At 38.0% G+C, this 25,152-nt stretch overlaps 1 protein-coding gene across 4 annotated transcripts in view; it reads right to left on the bottom strand.

Moving 5' to 3' along the window:
• Window positions 1-25,152, bottom strand: part of ZFYVE28 (zinc finger FYVE-type containing 28) — a 145,865-nt gene that overhangs the window by 10,108 nt on the left and 110,605 nt on the right. The window contains exons 9-12 of one of the 4 annotated variants that reach the window (XM_054632897.2): window positions 20,717-20,821; window positions 6,634-6,788; window positions 5,939-6,055; window positions 4,279-4,383 (exon numbers count right to left, since the gene is read on the bottom strand). In XM_054632897.2, coding sequence (XP_054488872.2) covers window positions 4,279-4,383; window positions 5,939-6,055; window positions 6,634-6,788; window positions 20,717-20,821 — 482 coding nt within the window. The remainder of the gene's footprint in view (window positions 1-4,278; window positions 4,384-5,938; window positions 6,056-6,633; window positions 6,789-20,716; window positions 20,822-25,152) is intronic. The other 3 variants (XM_054632898.2, XM_054632900.2, XM_054632901.2) reach the window with 3 other exon arrangements.

The following is a 25,152-nucleotide window of genomic DNA, read 5'->3' as shown; positions in this document are numbered from 1 at the left end:
AGTTAAGAAGTTACTCTGTGTGTGCACACCTATATATCCACATGGGCATCTGCTAAGCAAATACAAAGCAAGTTCTCTGTTAGGGCTAGAAATATGATGCCAGATGCATAAATGGCAGAAAGACACCAAACTTCTTCCCCAGCGTTTGGTGTTTCTAAAGCTGTACTGGATATTAAGAATGACACAGCTCTATCCTGATCAGGGATGCATTGACACTGGGTTAAATATGAGCAATTTTCTTACATTTTCAAGGTTTCCTTTACATTGTGTGTGACCCATGCTGCCCACTCTCAGTCAGCTCTCATCCAGCTGTGCTTTGTCCAAGCTGGAGCTCAAGAACTTCCCAGCAAGGTTCTTCCTGTGCTGGTTTGTAGCTCACCAGGGCACAGGGAGAAAGGCAGTCCCATGGAAGTTCCAGCACACGGGCCCTGTCTGATGTTACTGCAATTCAGAGCCCAACTTTTTTTGCCCAGTTGTAGCCTGCCACTACAATTTGCTTTGAGTTTATACACAGAATTTTGTACTACACTTGCCATCACTTCCATCATACAACCAGGACAAGAAATTTTACTATATTTAAAAAATACTTATTGAATATTGCATAAATTAATATTCTACCATAGGAAAATAAAACTGTTTTACACTCTCTCCCTATAAATATACATAATTTTTTAATACTTCAGGAAGTACAAATGTATATACTTCCTTGACAAAAATCTTAGAGCATTAGGACACCAAAGATTAACATACAGACCATTGGCTTAGGCTTTTGTTTTGGAATGCCAATTAATCTGTAGTTTATTGTATTTCAACCTTCAGAAGGTCACAGGATTTAACTCTTAAACCCTTGCCAATGTCAGTTGGCTCATAATAAACATTCATATTTGTTTTATGTCCTAGACCAGCTGGTAGGTTTTATATACAATGAGAATGAGAAGTCTGACAAAAACAAGTGATTCATCTTCATAATGTGAGTAGAGGCTAAAACCTTCAGTACAATCTTAAGGCCATTTATTTGTCCAGGTTGCTGAGCTCGCTTTCCATTTTTGGGTTTTTTTAATACCATTGATTGAATACAATCTAAAACATTTGCTACATTCAGTTAGAGGGATTTATGTGATAATAGGGAAGAGCTTTCCTGGCAGGTAGCTGGCTGGACCTTCTCAATTTGACAGATACTCTGCCACAATGGCAGAAGGGAAGAGCTATGATGTGCTCCTTGGCTTTCAATTGTTTTCACTTTCAGTTGAAATAATTGAGTGACCTGAGGTATAGAACTGACGTACAAAAAAGGAATTAACTTTGATGCAGTGCTCTCAGTCTTTGTGTTGGATCCCCTTACAGTGATAACTGTGGTGTATTCCTGTACTCCTGTTGATGGCCCCTTGCCCAGATTTGGCCTGAAGGACAAACCCACCAAACTCACTGCAAGAAACAGGGAACAATGTTCAAGCAGCAAAAGTTGCCTTATCCACCAGACATCTTCCACCTGCACCCAAACATCATCCAAACAACACCCAGGGCCTCTTCTTTCTACACTGGCCAGCAAAAACAAGACACATGAGAGGTGCTGTAAGGGGGAAAAGGCACATGGCTGCTGAGGTTAAAATCTTGGTGGGAGTTTATGCCTCATGCTGGATGCCTTAGGGATGGCAAAACCATGTATCCCATTAGCTGTCCCTGCATACCTCAGCAGCAAAAGTCTGTACAGTGTTGCCAGCCATGACAACTTGTCACCTGAAGGGACAGGGATTTTGCATATATTGGAGGTGAGGGTTGTTTCTAAAGTTCCCATAAATTCAACAAATTGTCCCACTTCAGATGCCCTTTTTAGTAGCCTTGCTGTGACTTCTTGTGTTTGGAAGGTGGAGCTTATCTCCATACTCCTCAACATCCTCTGTCTCTTTGGGATACATAAAGATTCCTGCCCATCAGGAATGGAGCCAAGTAACACCAGACTACACTCTTCAGGTTACACAGCCAGAAGAGCTGCACTGGTTTGTAGATATTTACAGCATAACCACTTACACATAAGCCAAGGAAGGCTCCCAGAGAAAGCCTGCAAGGAGACTGGTGCAGGCATGGCCAAACCCCCCAGTGAGCCTGTGTGAGCCCCAAAAACAGAGTACCTGCAGGAGACCCTGCTAATTGGCTTGGTTTAGAGGATATGTTAGCATGGGACACTATTGGCCAAGGCAGCCAATTTCATCCTGGTATCCACATCTACCTTATTCCAAAGGGACTTGCTCATCCCACAAAGATTTGCTTTCTACCATGCAGACACACATAACTTCAACAAAAGCAACCCCCTGCCTGCACCTTTATTCCAGAATAGCAGGTGTTTTATCTCATATGCTATAAATACCACATATCTGGTTCTATTCACTTAGGGCAGGGACATAACCGATTGACACTGCCTGGGTGCTGCAGGCCATTTTGAACCTCCAAAGATTCCCCTTTACTGTGATGGCCAGAACATCACCTAAGTACCCAGACCATGGTTCTCTTATTTCAGTAAATAACATCCCAACTCACTTCTCCAAACATGAACCATTCCCCATGCCAATAGCAGCTGCCATGAAAGGCTGAAGAACCTTAAAAGCTGAACAACATACCAGGGGAAAAAAGAAATGACTTTGCTGTGACAAAATGCACATGCACTGTGAGAGGATTATGCAGTATCCTGCAGTTCAGAATAACTGGTTTTCAAGTTCTGTAAGTCAAATTCACCGACAGCATTAGCATTGATCCAAAACAAAAGACAAGAATTGAAGTGGTAGAGAAGGAATAATCTTGCACTCTTTTGCAATACAGCCCATACATGGTAAGGATTTTGCTTAAAGATTTGTTCCTTCCTGCACCTTCTGTGACATTCTGAATTACAGCACAATAGAAAAATCAATTAAAATGACTACTGAATAGTTCTTTATCTGCCTCCAAATCATCTTCCTCCAGAAGAGATAATATTTCTACAGTGCATTATACATGAATTAGCCCTGCTGTTCTAAATAGATTAGATCCTTTAGCCTGCAGCTTCAGAAGAAGGGTAAGCAAGCAAACCATGGGTTTTATATAAGCACAAAATAAGTTATAAATATGTAGTATTTATCTAAAATCTAATCTTTAAGAGCTCTTTTTTTCCCTCTGTGATTTCTGATCTTTATTACAAATGACATGAACCAATATTTCTTTTCTGTTGGTCACCACCCTCCACATTCAAGCAGAGGCACACACTGCTTTATCATCCAGCTCTGTCATCCTGCATTCCAAACCTCTCACTGGAAGGACAGTAGTGTATGTGGACAAATATATACCAATACATCAAAGTTTTAAAGCACGAGGAAATTACTACACACTTGAGTTTCTGGGAAGCTCAGAGACAGTTTCATAGCTGATGGTTGTCTTGTACTTCTCACTTGACCACAGACATATTATGGCTCTGGTAATTGGGCTCCTGGTGTGCTGAAACCACCACTTAGCCTTGAAGATCAAAGCTGATTACTTTCTTGTTTGCTCCATCTCATATATCTCTTTTTTTATTCTTTGACTGCAAGTGCTCTGATATCTTTTAATCCATTTTTTATACTGAGTTTGTCAGAATAGGACTTGAGCACATAACTAACTCTGAAGAAGCTCAGATTAATAAAAGAGAAACAACTCATGAGCTTTCAGAATACTTGAACCTCAACCGAAACTTGGAGACTTTACATGCATTTTTCATTCTTACCATGTACTCAGGGAGATTTGTGCAACCTCAGCAGACTTACCTAAAGCTATCATTTTCTTTGAAATAATATGGTGAAGAATGTGAAAATATTAGCCAAAATATCTTGATCAAAGACAAAAGTAAAGAAAACATGAAAGGTACTCATACCTTGGGATAAAGCAGCACATCCACATGCAGCAAACGACACAAAAACCCTCTCAAGATTTGGCTGAGACCTTACTTAGGGCTTTGCATCTCACACAGCCCTCAGAAACTCATCAGATGTAACATCATACACTGTATTAAAGCCTTTACTATACAGACCCTTTCTGCACTGATACAGAGCAATTCATAGTGAATATGAGCATTTGTGGATAAGAGTTTCACGAGGCTGTTAGAAAAAACCTGAAAGAAATATGCTCAGTTTACCTTCTGGTTTTGTCTCTAAACCAGCATGACAACATTTTATACTCACTTTCCAGAGCCAAACATTAAAAGACTTTTCATTTTAATGATCACTTTTTTAATACATCAGTGTTGTCTCATTTTAATTCTTAGAAAAAAGAAAATACCTTCAAAGTCCCCATCTCTGGCTTTTGCTGCAAGTTCTGAGGATGATATACTTTCTTGACATAAAGCACAGTCTTCCAATGCTGCATTCCTTAAACCATGATTAACTGTAAAACAATTCAAAAAATACTCATATTTTTCCAATTTTCACTTTAAAGATTCATGTTAGAACTTCTGGGATTAGACCACAGTAGCACCTTCTTAGACTTCTTGCTTTTTCTCTACCCTGACACAAACAGGGACTTAACAAGTCTCCTATTCTACTTTGGGATGACAACAGAAATGAAAGATGCTGTTATTACAGGACATGCAGTCTTCTTCCTTCTGCTAGTTTAGCTGCACCTACATTTTATTTCCCAATTCTTAACTTGGATCCTTTAAGACAAGTAGATTTTGAGAACAATGAGAGAGTCCCAAGGTGAATCACACACATCAAATCAAACATATCAAAGAGAAACTTCACCGCAAAACTCCTATTTTTTCGCTCATTTTGTTTATGCTTGCTTTTGTCAATACCAACTTTTTTTAATGCAAGAGTTCATCCATTAGAAATTACATCCATCCAAGTACTATTGATTAATATATATTTCTCAGTGATAGTTCTTTACATCTCCAGTTTCCTGATTACTCTTATTTGAAGGTTCAGGAGCTCTTGTGTTCTCTTTCTAGCAATTCTGTCTAACCCCATTTATTTTAACTTTTTTTAACAATAAAAAAAGCCAGTCTATTTTCACATCATGACAGGCTGCCACCATAAAACTGTTGTGGAAGTTTCAGCCAAAAGGAAAAGAAGACTGTAATGCATGTTGTGCATTATCCCACTGCAGAATTGGGACTGAAGTGTAGGTTTTTTCTGCTGACTTGATCCAACTTTTTAACTAAGTGTTTCACATAAAAAACTCAATGCTTTTAAATGAAACTGGGAGAAAGAAAAAGTTTTCAATCTGGAGGAAAGGAAGTAGGGAAATAAAAAGAGCTCTGGTCACTTTCAGGTGCTGGTATTTCTAATGATAAAGGACAAAGATAATTGCAGCCTTGCTGGGATGACAGTGTTATTCTTAGATAAGTTAGCAGATTTGCCACTCAGAAAAGAAAATGTTCACAGAGTAAAAAAAAAATCTTTTGTTGGTTTATGATCTAGCTCTGGTTCCATTACTTTAATTATCTAGAAGTGAAATGTGGTATTTTTCTATTTTGAAGCCAAATTCTTCAATTTGTTCAAGAGAGGACAGATTTCAGCATCTTACTGAGCATTCCCATCTTAGAGTCTGTTCTTTGGTAACTTAAAATGTACCCAGTTTTTTTCTGGGGAGGGGGAATCTACAAAGTCCAAACCCTGCATAAATCATGGGCTATAAACTCTATGGGCTACAAACACTGTGCTGCTGTTAAATAAAGGAATATGGAAACAGCAGATGAACTCTGAAAACTTGAACTCTTTTAGTAATTTGCCTTAAGACAAACTCCTCTGTTCCTAAACAAGACTTCATCCTGTTTACAGTCTGTTTCCACAACTCCTTTCAAACTTAGGTGAAATCACTGTACAGTGAATCCTGTCAAAAAGATAACAATATGTTAGGGGAATTTGTGTCTCAGTTTATGGATTCCCACTGGGCTACCAGCAGAAATGCTTTAGAGAAAACAAATGTTTAGATCTTTTACCTTTTTTCTGCTTTTCCTTGTCTTCTGTTTCAGGTTTGGTTGCCATAACTTCAAACAAGGTCTTTAGGATACTTCTCAGATCACTAGCATAGTTTGTCTGCAGCTGGTCAGCAACACCTTAGAGTTTGAGAAAATGGGTAAATCAATTCTAGACTGTTACACCATCCTTTAAAAAAGTATTTAAATCTGCCTGTTAGTATCAGTAATGGTCTCACTTATTTTAAGGGGATCACTTGCTCACATTAGGAATAAAAGTTGAACACCTGATTAAATTGATTAAACTGACTCTCCTTAATGGCCAAGTTACATTCAGGTTTTTATGCCACTGGCAAGCCAATACATATATTCCATATCCTTTGGCAGGAAATACTGAAAGATTCATTTTGCATGAAAACAGAATGCTAAGTCAAATTTCATTCCTTGAACACAACAGGGCATCACCAGGGAAAAATCAAACCTGATATAAATCCAAATTCTTCAACAGTACAGGTCCAAGATGTCAGCATCTCTGATTCTCCAAGTTCCAAACAGGTAACAGGTCCTTCGAAACCAGACTGCAACTTAGGCCCCAAAACCAGAGTTTTCCTGAAACTTCATCTCTAGTCCATTCTACCACAACTTGATGTGCAAAAACTCAAAAAAATTAAACCAAAAACCCCCTGAAAAAGAGTTTAATAATTCAGTGATTCTCATACCTGAGATACAGACAAAAAGGCGGTGAATAAGATCGTTACTGCCATGAAATCTAGATCTGATCTTCTCTCTTGTGGCAATTTTGGCAGCCTGCAAAGCCAGCTGGATTTCTTCCTGATCAATGTCATCAGATGAACAAGAACTTGTCATTAAACTGCTGTCAGAGAAAAAAATAATGTAAAGGAAAGTAATGTAAATCTTCACTCAGTTGTTCAGGATGTTCAGCAAATCCTAAAGGATTTATGACTCAGGCAAGACTCTATAGTAGCAGAACTAATTGCTGTAAATTCTTATTGAAGTTAATCAGCACACAACCAATCACCAGCACGTTTGATTTGCACTCTGTAACAGCTGCAAAAAAACTTGAAGCAGAAAATCACTTGTCTGTATTTTACTGCATTTTTCCTTAGCTGTTACAAAGTGCTGCACCATTTTTCATATTAACTTCTTCTAAAAGCTCAATCCTGAGACCATAACTCCACCAAAAATCCTGAAGGGGAATATCAACCTAAAAATGTGAAGGTCAGTTCTGAAGTCAACTTAGAAATTTACGAATATGGAAATTATCTGAAAAAAAGACAGAAATTCTGAATTATGTTACCTTAATATAGCAAGAACAGAATCTAAATATAACTTCACCCAAAAAAATGGAAAGAGCAGCAATAAAATATGATTTACACAGTAGAGGTAGGTTAATTCCCTTATAAATGTAACATTAGAAATAGCTGAAATGTCAAACTATTGTGAAGAATGGCTCATCAACTCTAAAGAGATTTAAATGTGCCACCAAATATCTACTCAAACTTTTAATTTTTTTTTAAAAAACCAGATGCCAGACATTCCCACACTTTCACCACCACCACCACTTTTCTCTTACAAAGAAGCAACTTGAAACAACCTGAGACAGCAGAGAAGCCTTGGAGAGAATCTTCAAATATCAGGAATTACCTTAAATATTTGTAAATCAAGATGTTTAAAATAGGAAGCACTTCGGGAAAAGCAGCACTTTGCCCCTAAATACTCTTAAATGGGACTAGAGCACAGGATGTAACTACATTGAAGTCCTAAGGATTCACTGTGCTGACCAGGAGACAGGAGCCTTCTTATTTGACTGCATTCAAGTCAGAGGAAACATAAAACCATTTTTCTCCACATACTGGAAAGAAATTAATATAGCAATTATCAAAAAACTATACTATTTTACTTAAAATCATACTTTTGATGTCCACAACTCCAACACTCTTTACAGACAGCTACTGTGTTAAGAGTTACTAACTGCATGTATAAGTAGAATATATAACAAAAAAGTAATTTCTAACACTAACATTTCTAATTTGAGTTCAATCTACTTTTTTCAGGTACAGAAACATTCACCATCTTGCAGATCCTGTCCTTATGGCAGTATGCATGGATAGTTATTTTGGGAGAAGACACATAGGTAACATCACTATTTATAACAAGATTTTATAGGATATAGTTTTCAAATTCTACCTGTAAGCTCCACAGGTAATCCTTTGAAATATAAAAAAGAAATAATTATGCCACCCAATCTCAAAAGTCCTAGGAAAAGAGACTGAAAATAAGTAAGTACTGGAGATTAGTTATTGACAGAATTATCAATGGATAATTGATAATTGATAACTCATGTGTAGCATGAGTACCTTAACTGGCCCCCCATTCTTTCAAACACAGAGTAAAGACCAGGCCTGCAGGAGACTCATTTTATTCATGTTATCTGTTGCTACTAACAAAAGAAAATTCTTGTAAGAAGATGTTATTTCTATGTTTACAGTTTCAGCAGCACCATGACTGACTGGGCTTATCAAAGACACTGAGAATGAAGTGAGAATTCTCTTTCAATTTTCCTTTGCCTTTCTGTAGGGGATTTAGTAGATATTAGAACAGCAAGCCTGCCAGCATGGAAAGGCCTGTGTTCAGGACAATGAAAAGGTCATGTACAAATGTGGCTTACAATAGAATAAACTGAAAGGCAGCAAGAGCCAGGAGGAGATTCCTGGCTCACAAGGGTGTGCAGTCAGAGGATGCCTGTTCACACAAACCCTCTCACACACAAAGGACTGTGCCTGGCAACATGGCCAAACAGGCTCTACTTTTTGTTTTACATAAGAACTTTTTTAGTGATATACACATATGCACCATAAATTGCTCTCCAAGGCAAGCATGGACCTCCTGACAAAGCCAGATGCAGTCTGTGTAGTTATTATTTTAGAAGAAGTTAATGTGGATAACCCGAATACAAAGGTCTCTCAAAACTCCCAATACACAGAAACTTTAGTGCAGGGGAAAAACAGGGCCACTGAATCAAGGATGACTTTTCCCTCCAAATCACAGCTGAAGAAATATTTCAAAGGAAGGTGTTAAGTGGGCAGAGAGCTGTGAAGAGTGCTTTTCAAGACTATAAGCTACTTGGTCCTTTGCTGTTTTGCAGAAAGGAAGAAAGGCTCATTCCACAATCCTGACCAATTTTAATAATAATGTTTGCCTTTCTGAGCCTCCTCCAGCTGGGAGGAATGCACTTTTACCTACTTCATTCAGGAATGTGGTTTGACCTATTTCCATTGCAGACTATTCTGTCAGGTTTTGTGGCCATGTCACCACAAGACTGGCTGGGACTCTTTTCTTCCCCAGAATGCCCAGCAGAGAGCACATGTGAACTGCTCCAGCACTGTGGGATGGAAGGTCAGCATGTCTGCACACTCACATTTATGACACATTTTCATATGCATACTCCCATGTTAACTGCAGTAACCACATATAGGAGGTTCAGAAAAGAGGATATTTTGTACTTGGGATTGCTTGTGCTACTACAAAGCAAAAAGTGAATATTCCAGAAAAATTTAAAACTGGACCTAAGAATTGCTACAGAGTCAGAAACAATTACTCTACCTTTACCAACACAACCAAGTCCAACTAAGACAAAGATGGCTCTCAAAGAACATCTAACAACCATCAGTTCTTTACTTTAAAGTATATCTGTTAAAGAATGTAGCCAAAAATACAATATTGTAGAACCAGTAAGAAATACTGTAAGAACAGAAACACTGCAACTGTTTCAGATAAACAGCAAAAGAGCCAGCTATTTTTTAGTATTAGAGTATCCCAAACAGCAATGACTGCATCCATGCAAATAGATTCTAATGATTTTATAAATAGATATTATAGAAAACAAACATGAAATGTGATCTACAAGGTGCAGATTACCTTTTCTTTTTTTTTTTCTACTTGGCTTGTGTAACATGGATAATTTGGATCAACATTTTCAGCCAATACCAGATGTTTAGGAAGCATTTCATTAATGTCAGACTACACTTGGCTCTAGAATATTTCACAGCCAGCATCCACAGAATGATGTCTCATTGCACAATACAAACAGCCATACTACTGCCATAGACAAGCCCTCATTTTCTCAACTATTTGGTTGAAAGGAACCTTGAATAACCCAATGGACTAAGTTACAAAGAGGTAACACCAAAATACACATGGAATCCCTTGTGAAACATTTATCATATCCACAATGCTTATCATGCATTAATTTTTCAGACTGTAAAAACACTGCAAAGCTAACACATCTGAAGGTGAATATAAAGAAATAAGATGTTATGTCAAAGTTTGATTCCAAACAATAAATCTGCTTTTACCTTATAAAGGAACAGATATTCTGTGGCAGATAAAATGAATTATCTTTTTGTTTAACTTGGCTGCAGCCACCCATTTTAAAATTACACTTTATTTATTACATGAGAAGAGTCATTCGACTCTTCCAACACTTTCAAGGTGTATCTCTACACCTTGCCTGCTCTCAAGGCTTTACTGTGAAATTTAACCAAATATGTACAAGCAAACAAAGGCCAATAATGTAATTGTACACAATTAAATCTTTCACCAAGATGCAATCTCCTTGATAGCTTTTGTATTTCAAAGGACACTTGGAGCCAGTTTAAGTAGCAGTACTCATACATAATGGAAAACAGGACTGTGGAATAAGAAGGTTATGACAGACATTTCAGGTAACCACCTATGATATTGTAGGTTTTGGGCTGTGCTTGTTGGTCATTGACATTCATCCAAAATCAGTGAAAGCAGCAAAGTCTAAACCCAAACAACCAAAGTCAACATTGGTCCAAATTTAAGTATTTTACATTTGTGCTAAAACACAGCAACAGCTGTAGAAATCTGTGTCCACTCACAGATGTCTCCTTTTAAATTTGTCTGGAAATGTTTGGTTCATTAAACCTGGAATGTGCTTTGTATGAATGCAGATTGTATGAGATTCTCTGAAAGAATTTCTCATTTGTGTTATTCACACACAAACCCTCAGAGTATCTTAAAAATTCATTAAATATACAGCAGTGACAAACAAAGAATTTAAAAGCTCAATGTTTCAAAAACAATGAATACAAAAAAATCAACTGAATTTTCACATTTTCAAATTAATCACAAAAAACTTTAAAAAATACATGGCTTGGTTTTGTTTTTTTTATCTTTGAAATCTTAAATCAAAAGCAATAGTGGGTCACTTCTTGCAAAGGAGAAAGCCCAGCAGACCCATTGTACTCTACATCACAGAATCAGAAATACAGGATGCAATTATGTCACTAAATTTAAAAGGAAATTAAGACCACCCTTTAAGTCTCTGATTTCAGAAAAGGTCTTCAATCACAACTGATTTTCAGGAAAAGATCTCAGAAGATTGTCAGTGGTGCCTGTAAACAGAGAGGGCTCAAGTTTCAGCCACACAAACTCACCCCAAGTAGGTCTAAGAAGAAAAGTCTATAACAATATTACAAATGATTACTAGAAAAGTGTTAATATATAATTCAGTGAGTAACCTCACCATTTATGTTATCCAAATACCTGTGACATCAGGGATTCCCATTCACTTTCTCTGGGAATCTCCAGCAAACTACACAAGCAGGGGCAGAAGTAGAATGTAACTCTGTGCAACAAAACAGATAACACCTTCCTGCTGTAGTGGAAATTTATAGCTGTGACTCCACTTCTCAGTGAATTCAAAATCCATGCAAGAATTCCATCCATTAACTGGTACCATGCTGATGCAGAGATTCACCCAGAGATGCATTTTAAGACCAAGGTACTCTCTAGGATAGCTTGGTAAGTGATGTACAGCAGCAGGTGAGACTCTTGACAGTAGAGAAAGGAGAAAATTTCCAATAAGTTTTCTGTGATTTCACACATTCCTAACATTCTACAAAGGGCATTACAGTCATAAACTTTGCTGGAAGTTTTTACAAAGGGTCAGTAGCCCAATTCTTAAATACAAATTAGTGTTCATTTAAAAATTGATGAGAGACTGTCTGTGAATTATAAAACAGTGCAGTTCTTTGGACTTAAATGATATCAATTCATTTGCACTAGTTGGCCTAAACAAATCTCTCATGTCCATTATTTAACACCACAGGTATTGAATAACTAAAGATATATACATGTGTGTCTCATGTATGTGAATTTCCTTGTATACAGAGGTACATTTAGAATATTCTAGTTCTTACAATATTTCTCAAAACACATTACCATGAGCTCCCCAACTTTCATTGTTTGCTCATACAGAGTTTAGCACAATGGCCACCTTAGGCTCTAAGATGTACAATATCAATAACAAACACTTTTTATCCAATCTACAATATTTAGGATTCTCTCCCATTTGAATATTTTCATCCTTATAGTAAATGAAAAAAACCCAAACCAAAATGTTTGCAGGCAAATCTATGTTACTGATTGCTTACAATTTCTAAAACAACTTCAGCAAGTTGGTACATTGCTCCCACTGATATTTGAGTAGGCTGTAACTGGAAATCTCACCAAGGCAGTAGTCAACTCTGGGTTCCAGTTTGCTAAGAAGAACAAACAGCAACTACAAAGGCCATGTAAAAGTTCAAACACAATAGTTCAGGGAAGACAAAGGTTGCATCCATGAGAAATGACAAGAGGAAAATTACAGGGGTTTTGGTAAGAGATATGTAATTCCCATATCAGTAAGATAAAACCCCAACCTACTTCCCATCCTGCTTTTTGCAGTACCTCTACTGTTTCTTTTTGGATACTCTCAGCAGAAACACAATAAACAGTAGGCTAAAACCTGTTGTTCTAACATGTGCTAGTTTTGATAGAGTTGGAAGAGAAACTCTGAGAATCATGGCTTCTTACAAATATTTTAACTGAACTGAGTGGCTACACACTCAATTTTAGAGTCACTTAAACCCAAGCCAGAACATTATATGCTATTATTTAGGTAATAGCATATAGTTTTTTAGCTAAGGACTATGCTTTAAGGAATGACCCCAGAAGCTACATTTAAAGGAGACTAAAAAAAGCTTTAATGCAGAACTTTATTTCTTGTCTTTGAAAACCCTAATATTTTTAAAGTCGAGAGGGTTTTAAAATATAAGCAAATTATAACCCCTTAGCTATTTCCTCTCTCTTTGAAGAGAAACAGGTCAAGAGGGTAAAAAACCCCCACCAATCGACCCAACCACCCTTAAAGCACACCAAGGCTTCAGAACTTTGTCTTGAGAAAGCAATAATGTAACTGCATGCAAATCCCTCTAGATAGAAATCACCAAAAGAACTTGACTGGACCAGAGTATTACCCCATGTGTGAGCAATGCCCAGCTCCACACACAGGACATGTGCTAAAAGCCCCATCTGCTGTCAACCTCCTGAATTCCACACTGGGGGGATTTACTTTTCCTACACTGCAAGATTTGCAGAAGCCTGTCCTTAGCTTCTCCTGCCCCTGTAGAGGTGGGCTCAGTAAAATAAGGAATTTCTCTAACAAATTCCCAGGTGCTATCTACAGTCAGGAAAAAGTCCTGAGCATTGAACTCTGTCGAATTTGAAATCAACAGCAAGAATTTCTGCTCCAGACCCTGGCAGCTTCTGTAGCTCCCCACTCTCCTGGAAGAACATCTTGAATCTTTCCTCAGCTGTTCAGACCTCAAACTGCAGAGCATTCTCACTTGGACTTTGTAAAATCCACAGCTGGTAAAGGAGCATTCTTGCTAAACAGATCCACTGTAAGAAACTCAGCCTAGGAGAACTTATGGCTTACTCAAACTCATCAACACTCTGGACTGGGTTTTCAGATGAATGCAAAGATAGAGTATTCCAAATGGAAATTAAAATAAACAACACAGCCAGTGCAGAATTTATCAACTTTAACAGTGCTCTCTCCCAAATAGCTTTTTTGATCATTATAGATAAAACTTCTATAAGTGTGCATATGAACAAATAACTGAAAAGCATTAGTAATCAACAGTGGTGCTTTCTAACCATCAAATTTAATGTCAGATACTTGCAAGGTACCACACTTGCTGCTTTTCCTAAATTAAACCAAAAAGGGATAAAACTGCAAGATAAAGTTATTGTAAGATTCAAGAAAAAACAGAATGGAAAAAACAAGAAGTTAGAATATTATCTGGGTTTTACTATGACTTTTTTAAATACTACCATGACATTGTTTCCAACACTTTCTTGTAATCAAACTTGCAATTAAAGCTCTCAATCATTCGCTCACACTGCAAAAGGATAACTAAAATGAGATTAAACAACAGAAATATTTAAACTTCAAAAATATACATTGAACTGGAAAAACTGAAAGAGAAATCCACAAATAGTATAGGACTCATGATGAAATGGTATGGAAAACCAGCTGTGGTATCCAAGCCAGGGACAGAGATATATCAGGCCCAGTTTTTACGCTTGATGCAGAACTTGACAAAGGACAGGCAGAGCTTGGATACCCGACAAATATTTCAGGGCAAAGAGTAATTTTATAGAGCTCATTAGCAATGCCCTCTCCATAGGCAAGCCACAGTTCTGCATGGCATCAAACAAGTGAATTAATTCATTCAGCATGCAGCTCCTGCAGATCCACTTCCCAGCACAAGGAACTCTGAGGGATATGGAAACTTGGTAGCATGACATTTTCATGTTGCTTCCATCAGTTCCCTCAAAAAATGATACAAAAACAAGCGGCAGAAACATGAACGCATCCCAGGGTCTAGAAGAATCCCACAGAAATTCCATATCCAGATGTGGTAGTCAAAGCTGAGAAAAGCTAATGAAAGTATTAGGTGGAACCTTAAAATTTTAATTAGAAAAGATAGCTTTCTCTTTTTCACCTTCAATACAGCTGTAAGGATGAGGAAATCCTCTCTTTTTCCTCCAATCTAATTGTGGTTTTACAATGTATCTTTAGACATGGACAAAAACTCTGCAAAAACTGCAGTTACTATAGTGATTTTAATTACACATAATCTGAAAACTCCCAAACATGCTATTCTAAGGGTTTTACTGAGGGAAAAAACACTAATCTGTAAAATAAAACCTAATTTCTGAAAGCTAGTAATTTTGTTCTATTACTATCACAGGGAACACCAAGTGACATTCAACAGCAGATTTTTTACACATCACTAAAATGAAAATGATTATAATTGTGGCCAAATTACTAAAAATGAAAATTGCAACTGAGCTATGTAGAAAGAAGAACACAAGCCCATTATGATCACTTTGTGTCAGTCTCCAGCCATATGGTATGTTTGATATGCCACTTGGAATACAGCCCCCAAATGGGAAATTTGGAGTGTCTACCAATTCTGCCAGAACTGTCTTATTGCCTCTGCCACTGATTCTAGTCAGCCTAAAATATTGCCCTATTTTACTTGATTTACACAGAGAGCAATATATTCTATATTTACTTCAACCACATTGAACATTTTAACACCTCTAAAATATGAAGTTTATAATTTTAATAGGGAAAGACCAAAAAATTTCCAACAACTGAATTCTCACCTTCCCACTGTAACAAGCACTTGTTAACATTAGCTGCCTGGGTTATTCCTTGGAAAAAATAAAATCTGCATCCAGTTACTTGTTACTAAAGACAAAGATATGCATAAAATATAGAACACCCTGTAGAATATCCTAGAAAGGAACACTATAACTTAGAAAATGCTACACCATTTTGAGATTTAATTTTTTTTGTCTTGCAGGGTGAAGAACAAGATAGGCATGAAACACATCAAGAAGAATCCTGGCGGTGAAAACCCTGAGACATCTGCTTCAGTCACACACGTCTCACTGACTAAAATGAGAAGCAAAAGCTGACAGACCTCATCAAAGCTGACTTTTTGTTTTGCTGGTACTGCTCAGCTGGTTGTTGGGGCAAGGGATTTAGCAGCTGAACAAAAAGACTGTATACAGCAACCTATTTATGAGTGTATTAATACTGCCCTCACAGTGCTTGAGTGACAGAGCTGTGCAAAACAGCACAGACTCTCACTGCCTAAGAGACACACAAAGGGTTTGCAGTTCAAAATCATTAGGCAGGAATAGCATCTATAGTGGAAGTGATTCAGATTTGCTCAAGGTACAAAACCCCTTTCTCTTCCCACAGCTCTGCTCACCAAGCTCTTTATTTCCAGGACTCCAGTAAAAGCCATGTAAAGCCATTACTAACAGCCTTTTTCTGGTTGTGAGCAACCTCTCCATAAAGAGCAGCTCTACAGAAAAAAAAAGGAGACAGAAAATCTACAGAAATGCACTGATCAGACCCAAAATGACAGTACCAAACATTAATGCAGAACAAATCTGTCACTTTGTATAGCTTCAATGTGAGCTGAGCACGTTAACAAAGGCAAAAGTGCAAGACAGAAGAACTGTAGACAGAGCTGATCAGGTGGACTGACCACTCAGTTAAAATACATTGTTCATGTATTTGTTGTACTCCATGTTATGATCTACAAGGTCCCCAGAGTAGCTGTGGTCTCTGTTAAAACCTGCAGCCATTCAATTTGTGCTGTAGCTTTGATAGCTTAAGCTCTGGACCATGAGATGAAAGAACTTAATTCTCCTACTATAATTCACAGTCCTGGAGAACAACCAAGTTCTTTTTCCTTCTTGAATCCTTTTCAAGGCGCTGATTTCTACTGATGAGAAAGCACTGTATAAAACCTGCTCCTGTAAGAAACTGTCCACCCACAGGAATTTTGTTTGGTCTGAGAGATGGGCAAGAAACTGGCTCAGAGCTCCCACTCAGGGCTGATCCATGCTCTGTACCTGGGCTGGCAGCCTGCCACGAGTGGGAATCCCCAGGGATGGACATTTGGCCTCACTTGCTCAGCATCACCAAAACAATCTGGATGACAAGAGTGTGAGCACTGTCCCCAGGGCTGCTGGTGACACCACACTGGGTGGTGAGGTGGACGTGCCAGCAGGGAAAGCCATTGACAGAGCAGGACAGGCTGGAACAGGGAGCTGCCAAGAGGAGAGTGGAGTTTCACAGGGACAAGTGCAAGGTCCTGCAGCAGTGATGACACCAAAGAGCCCAGCACGGGCTGGGATCCTTTGGGGACCTGGGGGTGCACACCAAGAGCTGAACAGGGCTCAGCAGGGAAGCTCTGCAGCAATGACAGCAAATCAGATGCTGCCAGGCACCCACAGGGGCACCACCAGCAGAGATGAGAGATGGGACTGTCCTAAAGCACCAAGAGCTTGTCAGGCCCACCTGGAGCACCCCTGTGTGCAGCTGTGGTCTCCACAGTTTGGGAAAGGGAACAGATGGACTGGAGAGGGTCTGAAGGAGGGCCAGGAAGATGATGAGGAATCAGCCCTATGAGGAGAGACTGAAGGAATTATATCAGTATTTTATTCCCTGGAGAAGGCTCCAGGGGACATCATCACTGTACATAAAGAGTGGCTGTAAAGAGGATGGAGGCTGAATCTCCACAAGAAGCCACATGGAGAGGACAAGTTGCACCAGGGGAGGTTTCATCTTGATATAACAAATATTTTACACGAAGAACGATCAATGTCTGCCCACATATGCACAAATACAGATATTCTAACTGAAATATCTAGATAAATATCCCACTCTAATTGCTGGCAGATTCTTGCTGTTTTGGCATAAACTTGAGTCACAATTTATTGCAGATACTGTCTTTTACAGACTGTAAACAATGTGCTAAAACTTCACCACCAATTTTTGTAAATGCCTAAAATAGTAGAAAAATATACCAAAACCCATCAGTAGTTAGGCTGCAATGACATATCTCAAAAAAACCCCAACCTGTTGACTAGGGAAAGTATCTAGTGTAACATTAAGGTTAGTTTTAAGAGTTATTACTTACATTTAAAGTTCTCATTTATTGGCTCTTTAGAACCTTAAAATAAAGAAGTAGAGTTTACCATGTAAAGTTTACTCTAGGCAGACAAACCCCTGAATAGATTCATCAGTCTTTCTTTCTCCCTGGCACTCTTACAACAAAAACTCCAATGAGACTCAAAATCCACTAATTGTAACTACCCTGTTCTTCTGTTGTCTCACTTATTTTTCCTTGTCATTCCTAAATCAACATTTTTCTTGCATTTTATAGCTGCAGTCTTTCAGATAACTTAGGTCCAAACTGTGAGCATATCATATTATTGTTTCCTGAGAAAGCTGACTACTGGTATGGGCATCTCAAGTCTGGATACTGCTTAATGAATATTTGAAAAAAATTATTTTCTGAACTGGGCTGAACATTTAACTTCTTGATCACCAGACCTCTGAGACTAGAAAGAGGAAAATTTTACACAGATCAGGTACCAATGAAATCAAATTTTCCTTAGCAAAATCATTTGAGAACCCAAACCACTGGTTTGAACACTGCTTTGGGATCCAAGGAGTGGGAATTTTCTCCCTGGTTCTCCATTTGGAAAACAATAAATGTACATTTCTACAGAATTCCATATATTCAATACTTCATTGTTTCAAATCAATTCCATCTGTGCTATTAAATACACAATTAGTTCAACATAACTACTGCAGAGTTAAACTGGTTTTGGTATTACAGCCAAATTTCCTGAAGATATCCCCAAACATGCTGCAATCTGACAACATGACTGTCAGTCTCAGTACTGATTATTTAATAGCACAAAGGAATTGTTTATGTTTCACAGGAGGATGAAAGACCACATAAGTGTATTTCAAGAATTCTATCTTTTGCCAACTATTTTTCAGATAAAAATTGCAAACGTTACATTTAATGTCTAATTGTTGTTAAGTGTAAACATCAAGAAATTAGATACATTAGAAGTGCATATTTCAGATGAAAAAGAAACAAACTCCCAAATTAGGTATTATTTTGGATATGCATATGGCATCATGGAAAACCCAGTTATTTCAGAAAAGAACATTTTAGAGATTTTCTTTGCAAGAAACATGTTTGTTGCAGTAAACAAATAATGCAACTCTAGAGAAGCTGTTTAATGGCCAAATAAAACTCTCTAAAGAGAGAACAGGAGCATATAAAAATAACATATTCTCAAAAATTATACAAATAGATGCACTGAGTATTACATTTCTATGCACAAAGATCTAAGAACATACTGCTGTGAAGCAGTTAGAACTTTAGAGCAGTTAGAACTTTAGAACTTGCTTTTTTCTTTAATTTCATTAAAACAAGTTGTTTTTAAACTAAGTCTTTCAAAAGGGGAAACTCCTGCCATTACAGTCAAGCAGGCACTTTGCTGGTTTGTTTTACTGGACCACAAACTACATCTCTGGTAATATCAGATTGCAGAAAAATGGACAGCTTAGATTTCATCAAGCCACCCAGGGATGATGCATTGCTGTTTTTCAGTGGACAAGAGCACAAAGGCAAATACTGCCTTAAAAATCAAGCTTCCTTTCACCTAACTACCAACACAGTGGCAACTGCAGCACTAATGGACAAAGGCAACCCAGTAAGGCCTTCCAAAGAGGTGGTGCATCTAATCAAGGCTTATTCTGACTGCTCCAGTTATTCCTGAAGAGTCACTGAGGCTACACCTACCATCCATTCAGACAGCCCTGTGTGAAACAGTCTTCAATGTACACAGTACTTGGAACAGGGCAACTGCTGCATGCAGGTCAATTGGGTTTTGTTTGAAGAACAGTCAAAAGGAAATGTATTTTAAAATTAAAACAATGAAGAACAGTTTTTGTTGCCTCTTTCTGCCCTTATTTGAAAAATACAAAACTCTAAAAAATTGAACTTGAAAACAGGTGCATCCTAAAAAACCCCTCCAATTGTTATTTGTAGTATTGCATTACTATTAGAAAAGCCATCTTATCTCCTCTTTTTATCCCCAAACCTAGATGAAATTTCCAAATCCTGAAGTTCAAATGAAGTTCTGGGAAAAAAAAAAACAAATGAAAAAGAGAGGACAAGAAGCAGTGGAGGATGAAGTAGTGGTATTTCATCAACTGAAGTAGTGGTATTTCAATCTGTCTGTACCAGAGCAAAAATGTTATTGCATACAGTGCATGCAATACATCTCATACATGTATGTTATGCAAACAGTGAAAAATGCAAAGATTTCATTTTTATGTTTTAGTTACATTTTTCTGTCCTAAATTTAATTACATTATCACTCTCAATAAGTGCTTTGAGTAAGACTGAAGTTAAAAGTCCCAGGTAGTTTCAGAAGATGAGAATATAAAACAGTATTGCTAAAAACACCAAGGTCATGGTTTCAATCCCTGTATGGGCCATTCACTTAGAAACTGAGCTCCACGACGTCTGTGGGGCCCTTCCAGCCCAGAATATTCTGTGAACTCAGAAGCAGCTCTTCACTGCATTCTTACCAGTGTTGGCCAGCAATAGGGTGTAAGTTAAACTGTTAACTGAAACATCTTTTATTTTACAAGGCAAAACAAAATGAAAAAGACATGTTTTTTAGAAAGCTAAAAGCTGGCTAAGAAAAACATTTGTAACTTGTCAAGCTACAACCTGAAGTGTCTTCTGAGAATTGCTACATGGATAAATAAAAGTGAGATCATGGACATATGTAAGTGGTTCCTGCATGCATTAAAAACTTTTCCATAAATAGTTGCCTCATTTGTCACAGCATTGAAGAAAAGCTGGCAGGTTAAAAAAAATACATAAAAATCAGAAAGCACCTGTAGTTCAAAAGGAAGAATACTCAGAAGTGTTGCTGTCACTTGATTAATTCAATGAAAATTTTTAACCAAGCATAACTCAGTAGCATTTGTCAAATCTGACTGCAAAGCGATGTTATTACCTCAGAGCGTAAATGCTGGAGAGACTACAGGTAGTGACAGAAACACTCTCATAGTCACTGCTGGAGATGGAGCTGAGGGGGGAATCACGTAAGCCATCCTGAGAACTGGAAAAACACACGGAGACAAAATGAACTGCTGAAGCGAGCAAAGGCAAAAACAGAGCATTGAGATAAGTCATGGCTTGGCATGGGTCATTCAGAAATAAGAATAAACTGGCACTTGCATTGTTTTGCTCTTCAGAAGATGATACAAACCTATTCTGTTTTCTTCCCAAAAGGACAGGCAATTCAGCAAAGTCAGTGGGCACACATCTTACAACAACTTTCAATTTAATTCATGCCATACAGTTAAAATACTCAGGAAATAACTGTGAGTCTTACATTTCCATTGGAGATAGAGGGAATAGCTTGCCCATCCTCCTAAGTGTGGTATAACCTTAAACTGAAGACATAACAAAGCTGAAAGTTCATAAAGTCATCTTGGGTTTCAGGCCAAAGCACAGTAATCCATACACTTCAAAAACTTCTGAATATTGTGACAAGTCTGACCTACACTTGCTCCCCATTGGAAGGAAAAGGTCTGTTAGAAAACAGAACATTGACACTTGGGGGATGGAACTGAATACACCCACCCCTAAGTTTTCTCAGTCCCTCTAAGTGCCATATATGTACCTCAAATTTTGTGCTTTGAGCCAACAGATACCCAGGAAGGAGCAGTCCCATGGCAAACCACTGACACTTCGTTAGCAGAAATCCACTAACTACTAATTAAAAGGACATGACTAATTTAAATGAGTGGTACACAACTTGTCTCTGGCATCCCACGACTAAGGAAAAGCCTCTAAATAACACATCATTTCAGATCTTACATCATATTATCAACATAAACTAGGATTAGAGGAGTAAAAATAGTTTCATAAGCACTTATAAAAACTATCTTGTAAAGACCAATTTCTTGTTTGAATAACAATTTACTGCTCAGCTACTAAAAATTCCACAAACTGCGAAAAAAATAAATTATATGAGATAAGAAAATATGTAATCTTGAGCAGAGATATCAAAGTTGTATTGGCTCTAGGCAGTGCAGAAGTTTCACTCAAGCCAGCTGAACTCAAATGTTCAGTCAACAAATCTTTGGACAATGCAAAGAGAAACCTAAGAAACATCTCCAGTTAAAAGAGAGGTACATATATAGGTCAGGGTTATTTCACCTTACTTCTCCACAATTATGAGTAGATTTTTAAATGTCCTTTTGCTTTTTAGATATATGCAAACCAGTGTTTCAAGCTCTTTTTTTCTGCCAAATTTACTATTACAGTTATTTTTTCAGCTAGAAGTCTGGAAGAATGCTTAAGGGGAATTCTTCAAAGCAGTGTATGGAAGGTATGTGCTCTAATCCCACTAAGAAATAATAGGATTTGTTTGCATACCTCCCACTAATCACTTGGAAAATGTACCCCTTCATGTTTCTCATTTCTGACTGCCAATCTGAAAATAAATCCCAAGTGTACCATGCTTTAGTTGAAAGGAGAGACTTCACAACCAGAAAATAATTTTATCAGACTTGAACAAAAATCTATTTAACTTTCATTCGTTTTATGTAATTTCCCTTGCTAATTCTGCTCATTATGAAGAGATATATGCATTTAAACAAAGGCTTACTCTTTTATAGCTCATCACCTTTACCCATCCAATCTTACAATATGGTCATGCTACTAAAATGTAATTTTACTGTCTGTTTTACAGCAGCTGAGTGATATTAAAAAAACCATTAGCACACAATTTCACACCATGATTAGGCAGGTGTGGTGGTGTGCTCAGCCCCCCCCTTTTCTTTTTAAACAAAAGCAAGAAATGGCAGTCTGAATGCCTGTACCCAAATTGGGCTCTGGAGAGACAGGTAACACCACAGGAGCCAAGGGCCACACATCTTGCACAGCAGCTGAGGACTACCTGAGCACACACCAGCCAAAGTACAATGGGTGTGCAAATATGACTGTAAGTCACTCATCTCAGCCCAAAATTAGTGGACAGTCCAAGGCCTGCTGAGCTCTCCTGTGTGGCAGCAGCCTGCACGCCAGGATCTCCCCTCTCACAATTATTCCTCAAGGCTGAGTGAATCCTTATCACACCAGATACTAAGTGAAACTGGGAATAAGCATGCTGAAATGTGGAAATATTAGCTAAGTGACAAAAAAGATTGACTGCACATATATAAATAATCCTTTAGACATAAACCATTGCTCAGGTCTGGGACTAAGTCAAGATCCAGCTCCTCTCTGAACCTCAAGACTCAGTGAAAGGATCTCCCTGGCAGCTTTGTTTGACCCTGTCCTCCATGCACTAAATACTGAAGTGTACCTTGCCACTGAACCTTGTTAAACTGGTCTTACATTTACCATGGAATTTTGTTAACTCATTGTGTCACAGCAAATACATCACTGCTTCTCCCTTGCAAGTCAAGCACATCACTCTTTTATTCAGAATAAACTAATCTTTGAACAGCAGAATCAGGAAACAAGAACAAGTAGCAAACCCAGCATCTTCTTGTATGCTCTTCCATCTCCCCACCACTTCCAGATTTTTCCAGTGTAAAAATCCTGCCAGCTGATTTGGGTAGTAATAATTTTTTTGAAAGATGTCAGGTTTGCTGTCCTTCAGTGCTTTCATTGAAGCTCTGCCTGTTATATTCGCAGTCCAATCAAAATATCTCAGTTACCAGTATTTAAGCACTTAAATTCAATTTTCTTAGGTTCCAGTTTTCTACTTTTTTGTTTTGTTTTAAAGAATTTAAGATTTTAAGCTCTTACACAGAACCCAAAGGGCTAACATTTTTCCCAAGAGCTCAAAAGTTCACACATGTTTTTTGGGAGTTGAATGTAAATGCTCTAGGCTAAAACATAAACCAAAGCAAGCACCACCCTAAAGTACCATCTCTCTGCTAAGAGCAGATATTATTTATTGCCAATGTTGTCCCCAAGACATGAAATCCCTTTCTATCATCAGCTACCTATGTGGAATGGACATTCTGAGAGAGAAGGCAAAGCAATTAAAGCACCTTCATGGTAAGTAAACCCAGTGAGCAAGATGAACATAATGGCCCAGAACCAGCTGGCATTATCAACCATCTCAATGCTAGCTTTGCTTTCATCTTTACAAATGTCCTCTGAACAGGCAGTGAGCCCCACCTCATCTCTTCTCCATACTTCTCTGCCTCTCATTTCCATCTTCTCTCACTCCATACCAGGTCCTACCAGCACAGCTCCTCCTCACCAGTTTCATCATCTCACCGATTTTTAAGCCTTGTCTTAACCCAGTTTGCCATTCTAAACTGCTTTATAAATGCCTTCATTTTCCACTTCTCCATTTTTCTCTTGGGGCACAAACCTGACCATGCTGAACAATCTGCTGACTTCAGGATTAGATTTCCATCCAGTCAGTCATCACTTGGCAGTGCAAACTGCTTGAACACACTTGACACAAAGCACACTCACAGACATTTGTTTGTTGTAATAAACCATGTGTAATTCAGGCAATTACAACATGGAAACATTTTTCTCATTCCTGTGTATCCATATAGACTGAATCATTGTACTGGAAACAGTATTTATGATTTACAGTGTTTATTACTGATTCATATTCAGGCTGTAACTCTTCACATAAGAAGTTCTGTGTTTATTTAGTACTAAGAAATGGGAATCCAATAATGGTAACTCTGTTTTATACTTTCTAAGTGTTATACTAACTAGCTTTAAAAAAAAACCCTTAATAATCACTGCTTTTCCTCTCAGTACACACAGTCTTGCGATAATTGTAGAGTTTTCTTAACATTAATGTCTGCCTGAAGATCCTCTCTGCTTTTCTAAGGTGCTGGTAGATCCTGAGGTGAATTGACCTGTTTTTCCTATCTCAAGATTCCCATTATCATCTGATGAGGGCTGAGCACACACATTCATTAGCACAATTATAAGAGAAAATTCAAGCATAAAGCTCCATTCTGCAGCTGAGAGCTGCTAACCCTTCCTTCCCACATCAGCCCACAGCTGACCTGAGCTCCACCACGTCATGCTCATTTGCAATAATGTTGTTTTGGATTGGGATTCATAGGCCTGCTTAAAGTGGGGAATGTGGCAAAAGTTTCTTTCATTTGTAGGTTTTAAACGCCTACAGTGCTGTTTTAAAAATTGCATCCTAGCACTGCATAAAACCACTATCATGCTCATCAAAACATAATTCTTCAGCACTTCTGATAAAATTACAGAATAAAGATTTGAGGATATGGAGCAAAGTGACATGGGGTGGGTGACATGGCTGCCTCCTTTCAGGGAATTTACTGAAAGCTGTCGGCCACTTTTTGTAACTGAAAGAAAAAACAAACTGAAAGCCACCTTTATTTTATCCATGCTTTTTTCTACTGGAATGTGTTTCTAGCCTCT

Source organism: Agelaius phoeniceus, chromosome 4 (assembly GCF_051311805.1).
Source record: "Agelaius phoeniceus isolate bAgePho1 chromosome 4, bAgePho1.hap1, whole genome shotgun sequence".
Classification (NCBI taxonomy): domain Eukaryota; kingdom Metazoa; phylum Chordata; class Aves; order Passeriformes; family Icteridae; genus Agelaius; species Agelaius phoeniceus.
Note: the sequence above shows the minus strand (reverse complement) of the source record. Positions and strands in the feature narration are given on the sequence as shown.